Raw genomic sequence first — 19,561 nt, 5'->3', positions numbered from 1 at the left:
TGGAAGGAAGCAGAGATTCACTTCTTGCTGACCTTTTTTTTTTTTTTTTGCTGGTAAACAAAGCTGTGGATGCAAAATGTTTCTAAAGCAGTATTCCAATATGTATTCTCCAGCTTACCAGTAAGGCAGAGGCAGTTGTGGAAGAGACAGTGGACAGTTAACCTGAAATACACTGCACAGGCTTAGTAGAGGTCAAATGGTAGATGGCAAGGAAACATATTGCAGGTTAAAAAGCTAATGACCCATTCCAGCCAAATGGCAAAACATTTTAAAAAACTACTGCCACTGTAATATTTGTACCTTGAAAGACAAACCATGTGCCTAACAAGCTTTCAGCTCTGCAAAAGAAGGGTGTCTCTGCCTGTGGCCTGAGATTCCAGCTGACTGAAAATGGTAATGGGGTGGGGGGGAGCAGTGTTCTCATGGCTGGAAAAGCCAAAAGGCAGGAAATAAGCTGGCAGCCTGAAGCCTTTCCGAAGACCCTCCTTCAAAATAATGGGAACCAGTCCAGCTGCTAAGATCTAATTAAGGGTGATACGTTTCCACCCAAGCCTCTTATTGCAGATGATGCCATGATGTTGAAAAAGTCCAAAACAGAACCAGTATACAATCTACAGACTTCGGATTTAAGAGCTTGGTCTAAATGTGCTCTTTAACTGTGGTTACTTGTATATGAAACTGCCTACAAGCAAACAGACTGGAAATCTACTACATTTCAGGGAACTACACTGCTAAAGAAACCAATACCCTGCAAAAACTCATATTCAACCTTTAAAGCAACTCTTCGGTCCACAACCTACACCAGCAGGAATCAGGCTGTGAAAGGTATGCAGTCCCCAAGAAAGGTATACTTTAAAACCCATTTCATATGAGGCAATGGAGTGCTAAGAGATGAAGAATAAGTTCTCAGAGGGCAAAACCAAAGGTCGTGGATGACAATGGATAAGAGTTAATCCTAGAGAATAGAATAGGGGCTACAAAATAAGTTAACCAAGGAAGTCTTCTTGAAGGAACACTTTACAAGAAACAGATGGCACACTCAAAAGGGATAACTGAAAAGAGTTTAATGAAATGACCATTTATTTACCAAGGCATAAGAAGGGTTGAGGCAACCAATAGGGGATAGTGAAGCACCCAGGGACTAGCAACAGCCGGAACTTATTATCTTCCACAGGCCTAAAGGTCAAAGGAAAGAAGCAGTGTCACTGAAGCCCTGTAAGAGATGAAGTTAGGGCTTCCTTGGTGGCGCAGTGGTTAAGAGTCCGCCTGCCGATGCAGGGGACACGGATTCGTGCCTCGGTCCAGGAAGATCCCACATGCCGCGGAGTGGCTGGGCCCATGAGCCATGGCCGCTGAGCCTGCGCGTCCGGAGCCTGTGCTCCGCAACGGGAGAGGCCACAACAGTGAGAGGCCTCAACAGTGAGGCCCGCGTACCGCAAAAAAAAAAAGAAAAAAAAAAAAGAAGAGATGAAGTTAAAGGAGTCCCCCAAGAAGACTTGCGCCTTTAGGTACAGGAACACAATCACTACCAAATGGTAGCCCTGCTGGGAGGGAACTAGGAAAATAAATATCTCTCCAGTGCTTTCTCTTCTACCCTCTTGCTATATGTTTGTGTCCTCCCAAAATTCATATGTTGAAACCTAATCCCCAATGTTATCAGTATTTGGAGCTGAGGGCTTTGAGAGGTGCTTAGGTCATGTGGTTGGACCCCTCAAGAATAGAATCAGTACCCTTATAAAAGAGATCCCAGAGAGTTCCCTCACCCCCTCTGCCATATGAAGACACAGGGAAAAGACAGTCATTTATGAACCAGGAAGTGGGTTCTCATCAGAACTCAACCATGCTGGCACCCTGAATCTTAGGTTTCCCAGCCTCCAGAACTGTGAGAAATAAATTTTTGTTGTTTATAAGCCACCCAGCCTATGGCATTTTGTTATAGCAGCCTGAACAAATTAAGATACCTCTGATTTAAGAGATCTTTCTCATTAGCTGAACCTAAATGGAATCTATAGGACACGGAAATACAGGTGATGCGTTCCATAATGATCAGGGTAGAACTACGGGTCTGGAGGAGCACATGAAGAAAAATCATCACTAACAATAACATCAATCCCTTGCCCATACCCCTATTAAATCACCTATTAAGAACAAATCACAAAGGAAATTACAAAATTGTGAGACAAACCACATTTCAAAACTCATGAAATACAGCCAATGCAGCACTCATAGGGAAATTTATAACCTTACAAATTAGTTTTAGTACTTAAGTCTTTAACTCAAAAAGCTAGAGGGCTTCCCTGGTGGCGCAGTGGTTGAGAGTGTGCCTGCCGATGCAGGGGACACGGGTTCGTGCCCCGGTCCGGGAAGATCCCACATTCCGCAGTGCGGCTGGGCCTGTGAGCCATGGCCGCTGAGCCTGCGTGCCCGGAGCCTGTGCTTCGCAACGGGAGAGGCTACAGCAGTGAGAGGCCCGCGTACCGCAAAAAAAAAAAAAAAAAAAGAGAAGCCATGAATAACATAAGTAATAAGACCTAATTAGGTCACTTACATTAAGTCATTTAATACTCACAACTGCTCTATGAGATTGATACTGTCATTTCTACTTAATATTGAGAAAACTGAAACACAGAGAAGTTAAGTAAACTGCTCAAAATCACACTAACTATTATGTACTGGAGCTAGGATTTCCCATGCTGTCCAACTCGAGTCTGTTCCTTTGACAACTGTATTACACGCCCTTTCAGAATAAAAAAAGACTATCAAAATATCCCCCCAAATAGAAAACTGGAACTAAGCAATAACCATAAAAGAAAAGGAACCAATGGACATCATCCATTCCCCATATCCCCAGCAAAGGCCTAGACCAGGGGTCCCCAACCCCCAGAGCCGCAGACCAGTACCGGTCCGTGGCCTGTTAGGAGCTGGGCTGCACAGCAGGCGAGTGAGAGAAGCTTCATCTGCCGCTCCCCATCACTCGCATTACCACCCGCACCATCCCCACACTTCATTCCCCACCCCACCCCTACTCCCCCCACCCTGCCCTGCCGCCCGGTCTGTGGAAAAACTGTCTTCCACGAAACCGATCCCTGGTGCCAAAAAGGTTGGGGACTGCTGGCCTAGACAGTTTAAGGGCCAATTTTAGCTATGCCCTCAAGGAATAGATCATTCCTGAAAGGTAGCAGAATATGTCCCCCCAAAATTATGTCATTGGGCATATTGATTATTTTGAGCTGTAGGCACTTGAAAAACAGCACATGAAGGGGAAAACTTTCTCTGAACTCTCCCCCTTATTCTGCCTAAAGACAAATCTTCCAAAAGGAACTCAATTATCATAAATCCCTTCCCTGGGAGTTTCATCAACTAGAGAAGATTGAGTCATCACAGGAGAGGAGGCTACACCCAGACAAATTTTGTCGTATCTCCCATCTGTTCTTCTAAGGGTCCATTTATCTTTCCTAAGTAAACATTTACTCTTCCCTAAGAGGTCTACACCCCCTCCCCCCCATATAGATGCTATCTGAGCCTGAATTCCAAGCCATGGAGTGTTAGATTCCCCTGGGTATCGACAAAGATTCTTTCTTTAATCAAACTTTAGTCAGGCTCCTGAAATTTCTCCTAGGCCTACCTGTGCACTTCCTTGCAAAATCTAGTTTTAACAAGAACCCTGGTATGCCAGTTTAGCAAGCGTCTCCCATCCGCCACAACTGATCACCCTCAATATTGGGTTCCTCATCTTCTACCATTCCCCTAGGTGTAATCATGCCCCATAGGGGTAACAGAAGCTAGTGACTAATAGAGATTCTTGAGCTTGTCTTACAGAACAACAGATAAGGGAACAGCTTGTTAAAACCTCTCTGCTTATAAACTGCCTTCACTGATCAGCTTGCTTTAGTTTTTTCCCCTCTCCTTAACTGCATACCCTCCAAGCTTCACATAGCTTAGGTAATACACCACAAGACACCTTAACCACCCCACAGATAACACCTCGGATGTATGGGGTTGCTATGGTAACGGGGGCAGAGACTTAAGTTGTTTTTTCGGAACTTAGAGTCAGCTCTTGTTCAGTTCGAGCTAAGACTGGTTGGGACCACGGGCCCTAACACTGGGCCTGCACAGGTGTTGGATGAATGCTCTTTTGTTGTCAGAGGGCCAAAACCTCCACCCCCAAATCATGCTAAGCACCTCCATTTTTTAACATGCATCCCTGGAAGAAGCATATAACCAAGATGTATCTGCACAGAACACCGACTACCTCACTTTTCCCCTACCTCCAATCACCTTTCCTCACACCTAAGACCACCCTGATCCTTTACCCCATAAATATCCCACCTTTGGGAGGGTGGATTTCAGACTTGTTCTCCTCCCTTGGCTGCTTTGTGAATAAACTCTCTGCTGCAAACCTTGGTGTCTGAGGTAACAGAGGTAATGTCTGACTACCCTAGCCTGTCTTCACCAAGAATCCCGTTATATTGGTTTAGCCAAAACCCCTCCTGACCCCGTGTTTCCTCTTAGTAATTAAATTCCCATTTATCCATGCTGTATTTGCAATAGAACCCAGTTCTATACTGAGGTCTCTTTCCCCCTATTGTATGTCCTGAATAAAATACGTTTAACTGCCTTAACTACTGTGTAGCTCTGTTTTGTTTTGTTTTTTTAAACAGTATCTCCCATGTATATATGCAGTATACGTGTTGTTAAAAACAGGACAACAGGCCCCAAACGGAGTCACTTATACTAAGATCCACCTTACCAAATCAAGACTTAATTACACTTTTGGCCTTTCCAAGAAATGTAACTGAACAGGACCTGTGGAGCCTTCCCAGGACAGAGCCCCTCCCCCATATCTTCTGCTGTAGCTCCTCTTACAAGTGCCAAGATAACAGTATTCCATGCATATTTCCTGAGCTTTTCAGATGCTAAAACCACCACCACATGGAAGAAATTAGCTACTTGATGATCATGAGCCTGTAGCCCCCAGACCTACTGGTACCTAAGGATTGATAATGTTAACTGCCCTGTTACCTCAAGATCAACCAATCAGAGAATTGTGCATGAACTGAGATGCCAGCACATACCCTGGGATGCCCCTCCCCTCCCCTGACCTTTAAAAATGCTTTGCTGAAACCCTTCAAGGAGTTAGGGGTTTTTTTGGGGCACGAGCCACCTGTTCTCCTTGCATGCCCCTGCAACAAAGCTTTCTCTGCTCCAAACTTCGACTTTTCGGTTTGTTTGGCCTTACTGGGCGTCAGTCACAGGAACCTGCGTTCGGTAACAGAAATAGAATCTTAAGCCAGTCAGTCAGGAACTACCCAATCAACACTAGTGAGGTAATCTGCCTGACAGACCCGTGCCATCCCCTAAAAGAACGTGACCTTGACACAAACAATCCACTCTTTTTTTTAAATTTATATTTTTATACAGCAGGTTCTTATTAGTTATCTATTTTATACATATTAGTGTATATATGTCAATCCCAGCCATAAAAAGGAACGACATTGGGTCATTTGTAGAGACGTGGATGAATCTAGAGACTGTCATACAGAGTGAAGTAAGTCAGAAAGAGAAAAATATCGTATATTAATGCATATATGTGGAACCTAGAAAAATGGTACAGATGAACCGGTTTGCAGGGCAGAAATAGAGACACAGATGCAGAGAACAAATGTATGAACACCAAGGGGGGAAAGTGGCAGGGGTGGGTGGTGGTGGTGGGATGAATTGGGAGATTGGGATTGACCAATCCACTCTTTGCTAGCCTAACTTCCTTGTCCCACTCCCTTCTGCCTACAAGTCTTTCATCTTTTACAGATCCTGGGAAGAAGATCCTTTCTGTCTGCTGGATGGGACGCTGCCTAATTCATGAATCGTTGAAGAAAACCAGTAAGATCTTTTAAATTTACTCCAGTTGAATTTTGTTTCCTAACAATGTTAATAAACTTTTGTTTTTCTTTTGTTAATCTATCTTTTATGACAGGGGTCTCAGCCAAGAACTCGAAAGGTAGAGGGAAAATTGTTTTTCCTCCCCTGTATTCCCAGTTTGTAAAATCAGTCCTAGAGCACAGAAAGTGATGGGAAGCTGCTTGACTCATTTAGGAGGCAAGCAATAAAAATGCTATTGGAATATTCAATACTGTAAAGATGTCAGGTCTCTCCAAATTAATCCATAGATTCAAAGCAATTCCAATCAAATCTTGGTAGTTTCCTTTTTCTAAAGTGAAAATGATAGCCTGATTCTAAAATTCATTCAGAAATACAAAGGGCTAAAAATAGCCAAAGCAATCTTGAAGGAAAATAAAGCTGGCTGGTTTTATTCTATCAGACACTAGTATGTATTATAAAGTTAAAAAGTAATTAAAATAATGTCGTATAGGCACAAGAATGATCAAATTAACCAATGGAAAAGAGAATACCCAAAAACAAGGCCACACATACAAGGTATCCTGATTTATCACAAAGGCAACATTGTAGTTCAGCGAGGAAAGGATGGTCTGTTCAGAAAATGCCAGGCTAGGACTTCCCTGGTGACGCAGCGGTTAAGAATCTGCCTGCCAATGCAGGGGACACAGGTTCAAGCCCTGGTCTGGGAAGATCCCACATGCCTCGGAGCAACGAAGCCCATGTGCCACAACTACTGAGCCTGTGCTCTAGAGCCCGCAAGCCACAACTACTGAGCCCACGTGCCATAGCTACTGAAGCCCGTGTGCCCCGAGCCCGTGCTCCACAGCAAGAGAAGCCACCACAGTGAGAAGCCCGCGCACCGCAATGAAGAGTAGCACCCGCTTGCCACAACTACAGAAAGCTGGCACACAGCAATGAAAACCCAACACAGCCAAAAATAAATAAATTTATAAATAAATAAATAAAGTTGTTTCCTGAAGATGGAAATTCCTTCTTAAAAAAAAAAGAAAAAAAAAAAAAGAAAATGCCAGGTTAACTAGACATCCATGTGGGAAAAAAACATATGTTGACCTTTACTTGATACCATACAAAAGTCAGTTCCAGACGGATAGCAGATCTAGAAGCAAAAGGTAAAATAAAGCTTTTAGAGAAAATAATCTTTGTCACCTTAGATCAGGCAAATATTTCTTTAAAGGCACTAACCATAAAAGAAAAAGGTTTATTTGGATTATGATAAAGTTAAGAGCTTCTGTTCATTGAAAGACACTATTAAGAGAGTGCCACACACCTCCTGAGATATTTGAGGTACACAGATCCAACAAAGGACTTATATCCAGTATATGTAAAGAACTCCTTCAAATCAGTAACAAGAAGAGATAATCCAAAAGGAAAATATGCAACAAACTTGAATTGGCTTCACTAAAGTGGATACAAAACTGGTCCTTAAACATATAAAAAGACTCCCCCTTTCCTTATCAGAGAAATGCAAATTAAAGCCAAGAGGAGATACCAGTACACACCTACCAGAATGGTAAAAAGAGAAACTGAAATTAGCAAGTGTTGGTGAGGCTGTAGAGCAACTGGACCTCTCCTGTACTGCTGGTAGGAATATAAATTGGTACAACCACTTTGGAATAGTGTTTGGCAATATCTACACAGGTGAATGTATATATTTCCTATGACTTAGCAGTTCCACGTCTAAGTATATACTCAACAGAAATATGTTCAATAAGACATATATACTAAAAGGTTCATACTAGCACTGTTCATAATAGTCTCAAACTGGAAATCACCCGAAGACCATTAATAGTAGAGTGGATTTAAAAATGGTCATGCATTCACATGGAATACTACAGAGAAATAAAAAATGCTCACATGACCATATGGATGAATCTAACAAACAAAACCAGAGAGCAAAAAGTCAGAGCAAAAAGAGCATATACAAATGGAATTGCCCAGTGTGTAAACTATAAAAATAGACAAAAGGAATCTAAGTTAGTTATTACAAGTCTGAATTGTGGTTATCTTTGGGGTGGGGAGAAGTGACTGAAAGGGAGTAAAAGGGAGTTTCTGGTGTGCTGGTTGACGTTCAGTTTCTTAACATGGGTACTGGTTACATGGATGTATTCAACATGTGAAAATTCATCAATCTGCACATTTATGATTTGTGCACTTTTCTTACGAATATCATGCTGCAATAAAAATTAATGTATGTGACAAAAAGCAAATAAATTAAACTACAAACTAAAAAAAATTTCTAGAAGTATAGTACGGTTAAGTAACATATGAAAAACGTATGCAAGGGACTTCCCTGGCGGTCCAGTGGTTGAAACTTCACCTTCCAATGCAGGGGTTGCAGGTTTGATCCCTGGTCAGGGAGCTAAGATCCCACATGCCTCACAGCCAGAAAACCAAAACATAAAACAGAAGCAATATTGCAACAAATTCAATAAAGACTTTACACCGGGTTCACATGAAAAAACAAACAAACAAAGTAAAACACATGCAAGTCGTAAGAAGCTAACATCCAATAGTAAAATGAGCAAAAACTACAAAAAAATGCTCAAGAAAGAAATAAAAATGTTCCCAGTAAATGCACAAAATGTAAATTAGAACAACAGAATGCTATTTTTCCTATAAAATTAACAAAGATTAAAGGAAACTAATAAGGTTGCTGCTGAGGATTTGGTGAAAATACTCCTAATGGAAACTTAAATAGGTATAACCTTTCTGCATAAGTCTTAAAAAATGTTCATATCCTTTGACCCACTAGTTTCCCTTCTAGAAATTACTATAAGGAAAAATCAGAGATGCAGTAAAAGATGGACTTATGTCAGTGCTGATTACAATTGTATTTTGAAACAATATAACCAAGAATGGGAAAATAGTTATATTATGATACACATACATGATTGGATATTATGTTATTGTTTTCAAGGAGTAATGAATAGGAAAAGACTCACTGAAAAATACATATAAAATTCTATGTGGTATATTTTTTGTGTTTTAAAAAATATCAAACATACATTTGAATAGAAAAAAGTCTGTAAGAACACATACTATAATGTTAACAGTGGCCATCTGTGGGTGGCAGGAAAAGGAGTGATTTTAATTTTGTGGCTTGTTTTCTACAATGAAATGTTCTTCGAGCATGTATTACTATTATACTCAGATATCTAAGAATAGGGTAAAAAAGTATCCACCCACTTTCCTCTCTCTAGCAATCTAAGCAACATAGATTTTTGTCTCTTCTTCATCTCCCACATTCTATCTTGTAACTGTTTCCTCGATTTTACCTTAGAAGTATCTGTCCAAGCCATTATTCAATTATTTCTTCTCTCTTTTCCAGAACTCAGGCGCTTGCCTTCCCTACTGACCTCCTCAAATCCAGGCACTCCCTTTTGGTAAAAGAGCCCTATCTTCCACTACTTCTTCATTCCAGCCCCATCAAACCACTTTATATAGCGACACTCCACACTCAAGTCCCTGAAAAATCTACACCAGGTACTTTCACACCTCCCAACCTTGAGATACTGTTCTCTTTCCTTATAATGCATTTTCTCCCTTCCATCTCTCTAAACATATTCACAGTTCAAGATCCACCTCCAATATCCATATACTGGGTGTAGTGTCTCCGAGGCCACAAGAACAGACAGCGGTTTCCAAATCAATCCTCCAATGACAGTTTGTATATGTTTCAACATTTACCATTCTGTACTATTTATTGCGTAGCTCTCTGATGGTATGGAATGAGCCATTTCTTTTCTTAAATTTCTTAAAATCTTGTCGGATGAATGGATTTTAGTAAAGTATACATACATGCCTTATACAGGGGTGTGACTTTTCACCTGTGTCTGATAGACAAATGGCAACAAAAACACTAGACTGTTTTTTTGTTTGTTTTTGTTTTCATTCAAGATGGCAGAGAACGTCTTAAAATAGTCCCACACAAAAGCACTCACACCCGAGCCTCGAATCAGAAGAACTAGCTACACCTAGCGCAAAGCAAAGGACAAAAGAATTAGATGCTGAGATGCCCCGGCCCAAATCACCCACAGTAGGTCCCACACACAGATCTTAAACCACGGTATAAGAAAACAAAAACAAAAACAAAAACTAGCACCTGCTGCCTCCATTCCGAGGGCCACGCCTCGACCGCGAACTGTGACCTGGGGCATTTCTGGATACTGACCCGAACAAATCGGGGACTAAAAAGGGGGAGGCTAAATCGTACGGGTGAGTAGGAACAAGCAGGGTTCTAGTCCACCGGCCTGGCTGGGAATTCTGGGAGGGCCCGAGGCAGAGGCCGGGCGCGGCGAGAGAGCCTCAGGCTACACCTGTCAGGCTGCGTCCAACATTAGGCCCGGAAATTGCCGAGATTCGGTGACCGAGGCCGGCAGGAGCGTCACCCGATTCCTCGCCCCGGGATCTGCCTCTCGCCCGGCCTCCTCGCCTTCTCCCTCGTCCTAATCAAACAAAGGCAATTCACACGCACCGCCATTTTCCCCTTACCTCAAAAACCACCTCTTCGTCAAAATCCGGTGTCATCCTTCTCCGCCATGCCACCCGCCTCAGCACGATGGGAAATGAAGGCGGGAGAACCGGCTGCATGCGCCCAGGCGTCTGCTTCTGAAGGTCCCGTGAGTCCAGAAAACTACAATTCCCAGCATGCCTCACAGCTCACGCCCCTTTTTCAGGCCCGCTCATTGGCGCTGAGCTTGAACGTGTGGGCGGGAGGGGCGGGAACGGGCGGAAACTCGGGCCCCCTGATTGGAGGAGGCTGGGGCTTTTGTCCGCTTTTTACGGCCGCGACTAGCAGGGGGCGCCTGGAGCTCTGATTTTTTTTTTGGAGCTGGAGAAGGGCGCGCGCCGGCGAAGCCGCGGTGAGCACTGCTCGTGTGCGCGCGTGGCCGTCTGCCGGGAGCTCGGCTGGGCGGCGCTCGTGCCCGCCCGCCCGTCGCCGGCGGCTCGCGCCCGGGAGCGCCGCCGGGTCCCCGGAGCCGGCCGCGTCCTTTGTGCGGCGCTGGGGTTGCGCCTCGGGGCCGCGGGACGGAATGTGGGCTCTGCCGGGGCTTTTCTCTTCTGCCCAAACTGTTGAAACAATGGACTGTAAGGGGAGCGGGGATTGAGGGGGGCGAGCGGGGAAGCGAGCTGCACGGGGGAATCATGACTTCTGCCGCCGGTAAGTGACGGCGCTCGCGCTGCCGCTGGAAAGTTTGTAGCGAGCGCTGCAGGTCTCGGGCTCGGAGCAACTTTGTCCTCCTGGATGGGTTAGCGATATTCCCTCTACCTTTCCTCAGGACTGTGCGGAGGAGACGGTGTTTGCTGCCGGATTTTTTCGTCCCTTCGTGCCAAGAGGGGCTCTTTGGAAATAGTGTGTCTCTTGGGACCTCCTTTTAAAAGAAGACCGTGTTGGGGGCTCTTAGCGCCAGGTGAAACGGGAAATGTAAAGAGGGCGTTTACTTTTTTCTCCTAAAATTTGAGCGACTTTGCCTTTGCGTATGAAAATAGTTTAGATTCCCATGTTAAGAAATCAGTTATTCTAGGAAAGGGCAGTGTTCCCGGAGTGTTGAACTCGGTGACTAGGCTGAGTGGCTTTAACCCCTAATGTCGACTGGAAACCCTGACCCTTATTAAGTAAAGAGGTTTAGACATTTTTACTCCTGTTTTGGTGGTTTTCCCCCGGTTACCTGAGGAGCAGAGGAGTAGAATTGCCGATGCCAAGGTTTTGGTTCATCTTCATCCAATTTTTAATGGATTTTCCCCCCTATTTCTACCTGGTTAGTGTAGACAAAGCCTGATTTTTTGTCTGCCTCCTGTCGCCGTTTCCCTTTATCCAAATGGCAAAGCCTGTTGTATTACCTTTGTGTAGACTTTGAAGAATTCTGGACGTTGTATTTCTAAACATTCTGAAGGAACAGTTCCTATTTTCCAAAATAATTACTAAAGTGGTGTTAAATTCACTTATAAGAACATAGGTTAATTTTTAAGCCAGAACTTAATAACGTATTCAGTATTAAGAAACATTTTTGCCCACGTTGTAATAAATAAGCTTTCATTAGACATTTTATAGTAAAATAGTGTAAAGCTTCACCACAGTTACTTCTAGAACCAGCATGTAAGTATCAGATTAAATTTTCTTAGCTTTTCTTGGCATTTATTTTAAATTCCTGCATCTTGTAACTGTCAAACAGCACTCTAAATATTCTGGTTTGTATTCTTTCTAAAGCCTAGATATATTGGAGGTTGTACGGCTAGGTGTAGTCAGATTACAACTAACGAGGCAAGAAGTTTAGCCAATAGGAATAAGAAAGCAAGGGATGAAATGTTCCCATAATAGTATTCCTGAGGAAGATGTTGTGGATCTTTCCTTTTTGATGCTATATGTGTGTGCAGGAGATATGTCATCGTGTACTGGGAATTATGTTATTTATAAACTCTCTTTTCCTTACCAGAGGGAGGCTTTCTACTTACTTGAGGTGAATTATTTTCATCCTAAATTTCTGTGCCTCACTTTAAGTTTTATTAAGGAACAAGTCTAATTTAATTTCAATTTAAAGTGGTTGGAGATTTTAAAATCCTTCCAGCCAACTTTAACTCTCCTCTCCAGTGTCAAACACATTTAAAATTCATACCTTATATGTATCAGTTTTCAGTTCCAGTCCTAACAGTTTATAATGAACCCATACAGAAGCATTTAATTCTACATTTAAATATGTAAACTGGATCTAGGTCTCAGTCTGGAATTTTATTATTCTTTCATTTGAATGACCCTCGAATAATGCAGACTATTTTTATATTTTATCAACTTTATAATTAAAGAAGTCCACAGACATTTTTGTGGTGTTTAAAAGAGGGACACTTCCTGTGTTTAGCTGAGTTAGTTGGTTTTTAGCACGGTTTGCTGAGAAGCATTAACTACTTTTTCATTCTCCCATCTGTTAAGATTTATTATTTTTTCTCATGTCTAAATGGAGAATATGGAAAAGAACTGGGGTTTTATTTGTATCCTATTCTTATAAAATTATGTGTTCATCATTCTTACAAGCTGTTTATGATACTCTTTGGAACAGTATTCAGAATTCATTAAAACTTTAGGAATGTTATTTGAAGTTGGGGGAGGGGATGTTTGTTTACAGGGACTCTAATCTGTGGTATTTGGGATGGTTGGCTTAATTTAAGGCAATAAGAAAAATGTAGAACATCTAAGATATATGTATCCTGAAGAAGAGCTTGCTTTGTTTTTCTGTGTCTGTGAAAGAGTAGGCCCACAATAGAGATTTTAGAATTATTCTAATCAGTATATGAAAAAAGGAGAGATAATTATAGAAATATATTTCATATATTTTTGAACATGTACAGGTCTTGGTGTACATGTGCTGTGCTTTGCTTTTTGGCTGGTCCAATAGCTAAGAAAGTGTTGCACGTGGACCGCCGCCATCTGTGTGTAATAGATGATGAGTGTGTTTGTAATTGTTAGTAAAATGGTACTAGTGCTTTACTTTCTTACCTTATTTTTCCCTGGAGCCAAACAGCTGTGTAAATAAAAGATTTGCTGCTATGCTCTAAAAAGCTTTGGGTCTGACTGTTGATACAGTATTAATATCCAAAGGTGCTGGATCCATTTCCAAACATCGTGCACTTATTTCAAGAGTTTGACATTGGAGCAGACCGTAATATAAAGGCTTGTTATTTTTTGAGCTGTGTTTCTTTCAAAATAGAGCCACTAAAACATAAAGAAATAATTTTAAAATAAAAAAAATAATAATGATGAAGGACTTCAAATATTGCTATTCTATGACTTAGTTGAACACTTGTTCCTACTAATAATTAAGAACTTAGGGACTTCCCTGGTGGCACAGTGGTTAAGAATCCACCTGCCAATGCAGGGGACACTGGTTCAAGCCCTGGTCTGGGAAGATCCCACATGCTGTGGAGCAACTAAGCCCGTGGCGCCACAACTACTGAGCCTGCACTCTAGAGCCCACAAGCCACAACTGCTGAGCCCACGTGCCACAATTACTGAAGCCCGCGCGCCTAGAGCCCGTGCTCCACAACAAGAGAAGTCACCACAATGAGAAGCCCGCACACCACTAAGAAGAATAACCCCCCCCCAAAAAAAAGAAGAATAACCCCCACTCTCCGCAACTAGAGAAAACCTGTGCGCAGCAACGAAGACCCAACGCAGCCATAAATAAATAAATTTTAAAAAAGAAGAACTTATTCAGTAATCCTATTGAAGTTGATTCCTGTTAACTTTTCAAAATATTCTACATTTAAGTGGATATTGATTTCTATTTAAAGAAATATCTTGTTATTGAGATATAGTAAAGACTATGCGTATGTGGCAGCTCTGACTGTTCCCAGGCCCTATGTTTAGCATTGGGGATACAGCAAAGAGACAAAGTACCTGCCCTCCTGGAGCTTGCCTTCTAGTGGTGAAGACAGAGGGAGGTACACGGAAGAAAAATCACACAGGGCAAAGTGGCTAGAGAATCTAAGGGTTCTCCTGAAGCAGATATCTCCTGAAGTTATCATCTCAGAATCATTTAGGCTTTAGAGATCTGTTCAGCTCCCTCATTTGCAAGTAAGGAAACTGAGGCAACCAGTTCTCCACAGAGGCACACCCAGTTATGTTATTGGCCTCCTCCAATACACGGTTAGCTAAGCCAAAGCTCGCAGTTCTTTGTTTAATTCAGTGAGTATGTGTTGAGGCAGTTAGGTACATGATGCTGCGCTATATCTGTTGGTAATTGACCATAATTCATATAGTTAATTGAATTTCTAGGACACTAAGAACAGAGATTTATGAAAAATGATTGAACTAAAATAGCAAAAATTGGTTGGGTAAATGACCCTGAAGCTTTTGAAAAGGCTCTAAGATTCAGAAAGTAAAAGATTAATGAGACAGGGTTTTTTTTGTTTGTTGTTTTTAGTTTTGGTAAAATACACCTAACATAAATTTACCATCTATACTATTTATTTTATTTATTTTGGCTGTGTTGGGTCTTCGTTTCTGTGCGAGGGCTTTCTCTAGTTGTGCGAGTGGGGGCCACTCTTCATCGCGGTATGCGGGCCTCTCACTGTCGCGGCCTCTCTTGTTGCGGAGCACAGGCTCCAGACGCGCAGGCTCAGTAGTTGTGGCTCACGGGCCCAGTTCTTCCGCGGCATGTGGGATCCTCCCAGACCAGGGCTTGAACCTGCGTCCCTTGCATTGGCAGGCAGACTCTCAACCGCAGCGCCACCAGGGAAGCCCCCAATCTGTACTATTTTTTTTTTTTTTTTTTAGGGTACGCGGGCCTGTCACTGTTGTGGCCTCTCCCATTGCGGAGCACAGGCTCCGGACGTGCAGGCTCAGCGGCCATGGCTCACGGGCCCAGCTGCTCCGCGGCACGTGGGATCTTCCCAGACCGGGTCACGAACCCGTGTCCCCTGCATCGGCAGGCGGACTCTCAACCACTGCGCCACCAGGGAGGCCCTGTGTACCTTTTATTTAGGTTCCTGTAGGTTAGTAGCAGATCTTTGCAAATCTAGCACAGTGTAATAGGTGCTCATTGAGTTCTTTTTACATAATGCCAAGAAAGAATTGCTACAATAGGAATTATGGTCATCTTTTAAATGCACTAGAATAGTGGTTATAAATGAAGAGTACACAGCGTAATCACCTGGGGTAGAGCGTAGGCCTTGACTTTTTAAAAATAAAGCTCAGTGAAGGATTATAGTGAAAATTCCGATTTGACAACCCCTGCACAGAAAAAATGCCAACCTTATCAAGAGCCTCAAATATTATAGTATCATTACTTTTCAGTTTGGAAAATTTCTGATTTCTGTATTCCTTTTTAGGTTATTTTGTGGTTCTAGTGGGATAGGTCATTGATAAAGGGCATTCATACAATTCTACTGTATGTCATTGAGGTAGAAGAATATGTACTGCTTATTCACATGAGAAGCTTAAAGAGTTGCATCCTACATAAACCTTAGGCAGATTCAACTCTTAGCACTCAGCAAATGAACTGAAGTACCTTCTCCTACATATGGATCTCAAGCAGAAGCCAGTTACTGTATTTCATTTAGTGTTGCCTGAAGATATGGTAATCCATTCCAGAGTTAGAAGAAAAACTGTATTGGACTTATTAAGCAATGTACAATATATGTAAAGCTATGTGTACTGGAACTGGAGGGCAATTTAAGGAATTTTCAAGAGTAATAATAGACTCTGAATAATATAATATAAACTACCTAGTAAAATGCAAGTTCAGCATATTGTCAAAAGTAAAAATGTCATTAAATTTAATCATTTATCTTATGCTTTGGTTTTTTGGTTATCAGATTTTTTTTTTCCTTTCTAGAGATTAAGAAGCCACCAGTGGCCCCCAAGCCAAAGTTTGTGGTGGCAAATAATAAGCCAGCTCCACCTCCTGTTGCACCTAAACCTGAGATCGTGGTTTCTAGTGTTCCACAGTCAACAAAGAAAACCAAACCAGCAATAGCTCCGAAACCAAAAGTGCTGAAGGCCTCACCCGTTCAAGACATCAGGCGGTCACCATCAAGGAAAATCATCGTGAACCTGGAAGAGCATAAACAGGAATCCCCTGAAAGCATTGACAACTCTAGCTGCAAAAACAGAGGGCATCAGAGCAATGATTATATTTTACCAATGTGTTCCTGCCGTTCTGAGTGTAACCATAAGCTTGGAAATAGAGAAAATTTGTGTGTCAAGCAGCTTGTCTTAGGGCCCCTGGAAATGCATGAAAATTTAGAAAATAATAAAATTGGTGAGTCCTCTTCAGCTATAAAAACTCAGCGTAAATGTGATTCTAATGATGAAAAGATCAAGAGCCAGAGTGAAGTAGTTTTAAAGGCAAGCATCCTGGAAGAGAAGCTCAAAGATGTTTTAACGCAACGAACGTCACCTTTTATTTTTCCACAGAAGCACAGATTCACAGACAGTCCAGAAATGAGTGATGGCTGTAATTCCAACAGACAATTCAGAATTGAATTTGCAGATTTGTCACCGTCCCTGTCCAGCTTCGAAAAAGTTTCTGATCATCACCATTGCCACCTACAACTTCCTAGTGATGAATTTCAAAATTTTGAAGCTAATCAGGGTGACAATGAAAAAAGCAACACTCACTTTCATTCATCTGAACAAGAAGCTCTAGAAAATGGTAAAAGGAGTACTTTTTTATCTTCAGATGGAGATATTAAGAAATCAGAAGTCAAAGACCTTGGTCCCTTGGAAATTCACTTAGTGCCATACACCCCCAAATTTCCAACTCCCAAGCCCAGAAAGACACGTGCTGCACGCCTATTACGCCAGAAACAGATAGATACTCCTAGCGAAAGTAACGAAGAACCAGAGAATGTAGACAGTAGCTCTCTTTGTCTTTTTGAAGATAGTTTGAAAAACAATAAAATCAGTGTTTTTCATCGGAATGTTTTGTGTAACCAGGAACAGGTGGACAAAGCGAAGCCAGGAAATAAAAGTGAATTGAATGTGGACTTTAACGGTGACAGACAAAACTTAATCAATTCACAAAAACCTTTGAGTCCTGAAACATCTTCCTTTGAAAATATGCCATCTCCTTTAGAGACAGACTCTAATTTGAATTCTGACAAGACAGGAGATGGTTCTAGTATGTCACCTGCTGTGGACAAAAGGACCAGTTTTATAAGATGCAGTACTCTATCTATGAGCCTGCCCAAGCAACTCAAATTAACCTGCACCGAACATTTGCCTACTGCCTGTAACCGGGGAGTGTCTGCCCCTCAACTGCAAAAGGAATCTATGATAAAAGATGAAAGTTCCTCAAGAATTGTCCCCAAAAAACCTCAAAGACACAGCTTACCTGCTGCAGGAGTGCTTAAAAAGGCTGCCTCAGAGGAGCTTGTGGAGAAAAGTTCTTATCCCTCAAACGAAGAAAAAAGTTCAGAGAAGGGTTTAGAAAGAAATCACCTTCAGCATTTATGTGCCCAAAACCGTGGTGTGTCGTCCTCCTTTGATATGCCTAAACGGGCTTCAGAGAAGCCAGTGTGGAAATTACCTCATCCTATTATACCCTTTTCAGGGAACCCAGAATCCTTAAAGTCTGTTACTGTATCCTCAAACAGTGAGCCTCCCACTGCCCTGACCAAGCCTAGAGCAAAATCATTATCTGCTGTGGATGTGGAAAGGTGCACTAAGCCTTGCAAAGACTCTCAAAAGAAGAACTCTTTAAAGAAGTTGCTCAACATGAAGCTGTCCATCTGTTTCATGAAGAGTGACTTCCAGAAATTTTGGTCCAAGAGTAGCCAACTCGGAGACACAACCTCAGGCAGCCTTGCGGGTGGGGAGAGAAAAGGGAGTGAAAGTGATTGGCATGGCTTGTTGGTAGAAGAAAAGAGAAATAAACCCATTAAGGCATATTCGGCAGATAACTATAGCCTGGAATCCCAAAAGAAGAGGAAGAAGTCGCGGGTCCAGACCAGTGCAGCTAATGGACCAAGAGCTGAGTCTTTGGATGAACAAATGCTCTCCAGGGAGTCATCCTCGCAGGCACCTTGCAAATCTGTTATAAGTGGCTGTGCGCCGGAGTATGAAAATATACGCCATTATGAGGAAATACCAGAGTATGAGAACTTGCCATTTATTATGACTGTGGGGAAAACTCCAGAGCTGGAATGGCAGAATTCCAGCAGTGTGGAGGACACTGATGCAAATGTGTATGAGGTAGAAGAGCCATATGAAGCTCCAGATGGCCAGCTGCAACTTGCACCCAGACATCAGCATTCCAGGTAACACTTAGGTGTCAGACAGATACCACCCTTTTGCTTGCATCACTGAAATTAACCTTCAGCAGCCCTGTGAGGTAGGTTAAGATCTCATACGTTGGAAAAAAATCACTTCCTGAGGGAGTGGTTTAGTTAAGCATATGTTAAATTGTTTCCAAAGTGCAGTCTCTTTTTATCATATAGCCGGGATGGGTGTTTGCAATGCAGCCTTTATGTAGTTGACTTATTTTAGTAGCTGATTCAAAGAATTTGAACCAGTGGTAGTAGTAGTATAGGTACTACAAGGAACACCTAGAACAGAAACATCCCAGTTCCTCTAAAGCGCCAACTTGGAAGTCATAGCAAGAACCTACGGGAGGAAATTGGCCAATTCAATGAGGTTTATTTGCTAGGTGTAAGAAATCTGTGAAGTTTTTGAAATCTGTGTTTACCTATGTTGCCCTTGTCAGGTAAAACCTCTAAATTTGCAAAATTCACTACTCTTTGAGGATTAGTTATTTTACTTGTTGAAGGCTAATTAACAACTTCAGATAGACATAGGAAAAATGCAGGAAAAACATAATTACTGTCCTTTCTCACTTTTGTACGTGTACTTCCTACCTCTGGTGTACCGACTTCATCTGTCTTAACTGAAACCTGTGGCCTCTCTCGTTGTGGAGCACAGGCTCCAGACGCGCAGGCTCAGCGGCCATGGCTCACGGGCCCAGCCGCTCCGCGGCGTGTGGGATCTTCGCATCGGCAGGCGGACTCTCAACCACTGCGCCACCAGGGAAGCCCTTCCATGTGGTTTTTTGTTTGTTTGTTTGTTTGTTTTCGAAACCTTGCACATTCTTGATGGTCCTGCTCAGCAACCCTTTGCATCATGAAGCTGCTACACTTACTTAGTGGGAAG

General features: G+C 42.4%; 2 protein-coding genes across 10 annotated transcripts in view; one reads left to right on the top strand and one right to left on the bottom strand.

The window, feature by feature from the left end:
* Positions 1-10,509, bottom strand: part of VEZT (vezatin, adherens junctions transmembrane protein) — a 104,142-nt gene extending 93,633 nt beyond the window's left edge. For 7 of the 8 annotated variants that reach the window (XM_060025401.1, XM_060025403.1, XM_060025394.1 and 4 more), the window contains exon 1: positions 10,411-10,509. In XM_060025401.1, the coding sequence (XP_059881384.1) occupies positions 10,411-10,509 (99 nt within the window). The remainder of the gene's footprint in view (positions 1-10,410) is intronic. The other variant, XM_060025404.2, reaches the window with a different exon arrangement.
* Positions 10,510-11,064: 555 nt separating this feature from the next.
* Positions 11,065-19,561, top strand: part of FGD6 (FYVE, RhoGEF and PH domain containing 6) — a 110,152-nt gene continuing 101,655 nt past the window's right edge. For both annotated transcript variants that reach the window (XM_060025393.1, XM_060025392.1), the window contains exons 1-2: positions 11,065-11,080; positions 16,248-18,672. In XM_060025393.1, coding sequence (XP_059881376.1) covers positions 11,065-11,080; positions 16,248-18,672 — 2,441 coding nt within the window. The remainder of the gene's footprint in view (positions 11,081-16,247; positions 18,673-19,561) is intronic.

The sequence above is a fragment of the Delphinus delphis genome, chromosome 11, assembly GCF_949987515.2.
Source record: "Delphinus delphis chromosome 11, mDelDel1.2, whole genome shotgun sequence".
NCBI lineage: Eukaryota > Metazoa > Chordata > Mammalia > Artiodactyla > Delphinidae > Delphinus > Delphinus delphis.
Note: the sequence above shows the minus strand (reverse complement) of the source record. Positions and strands in the feature narration are given on the sequence as shown.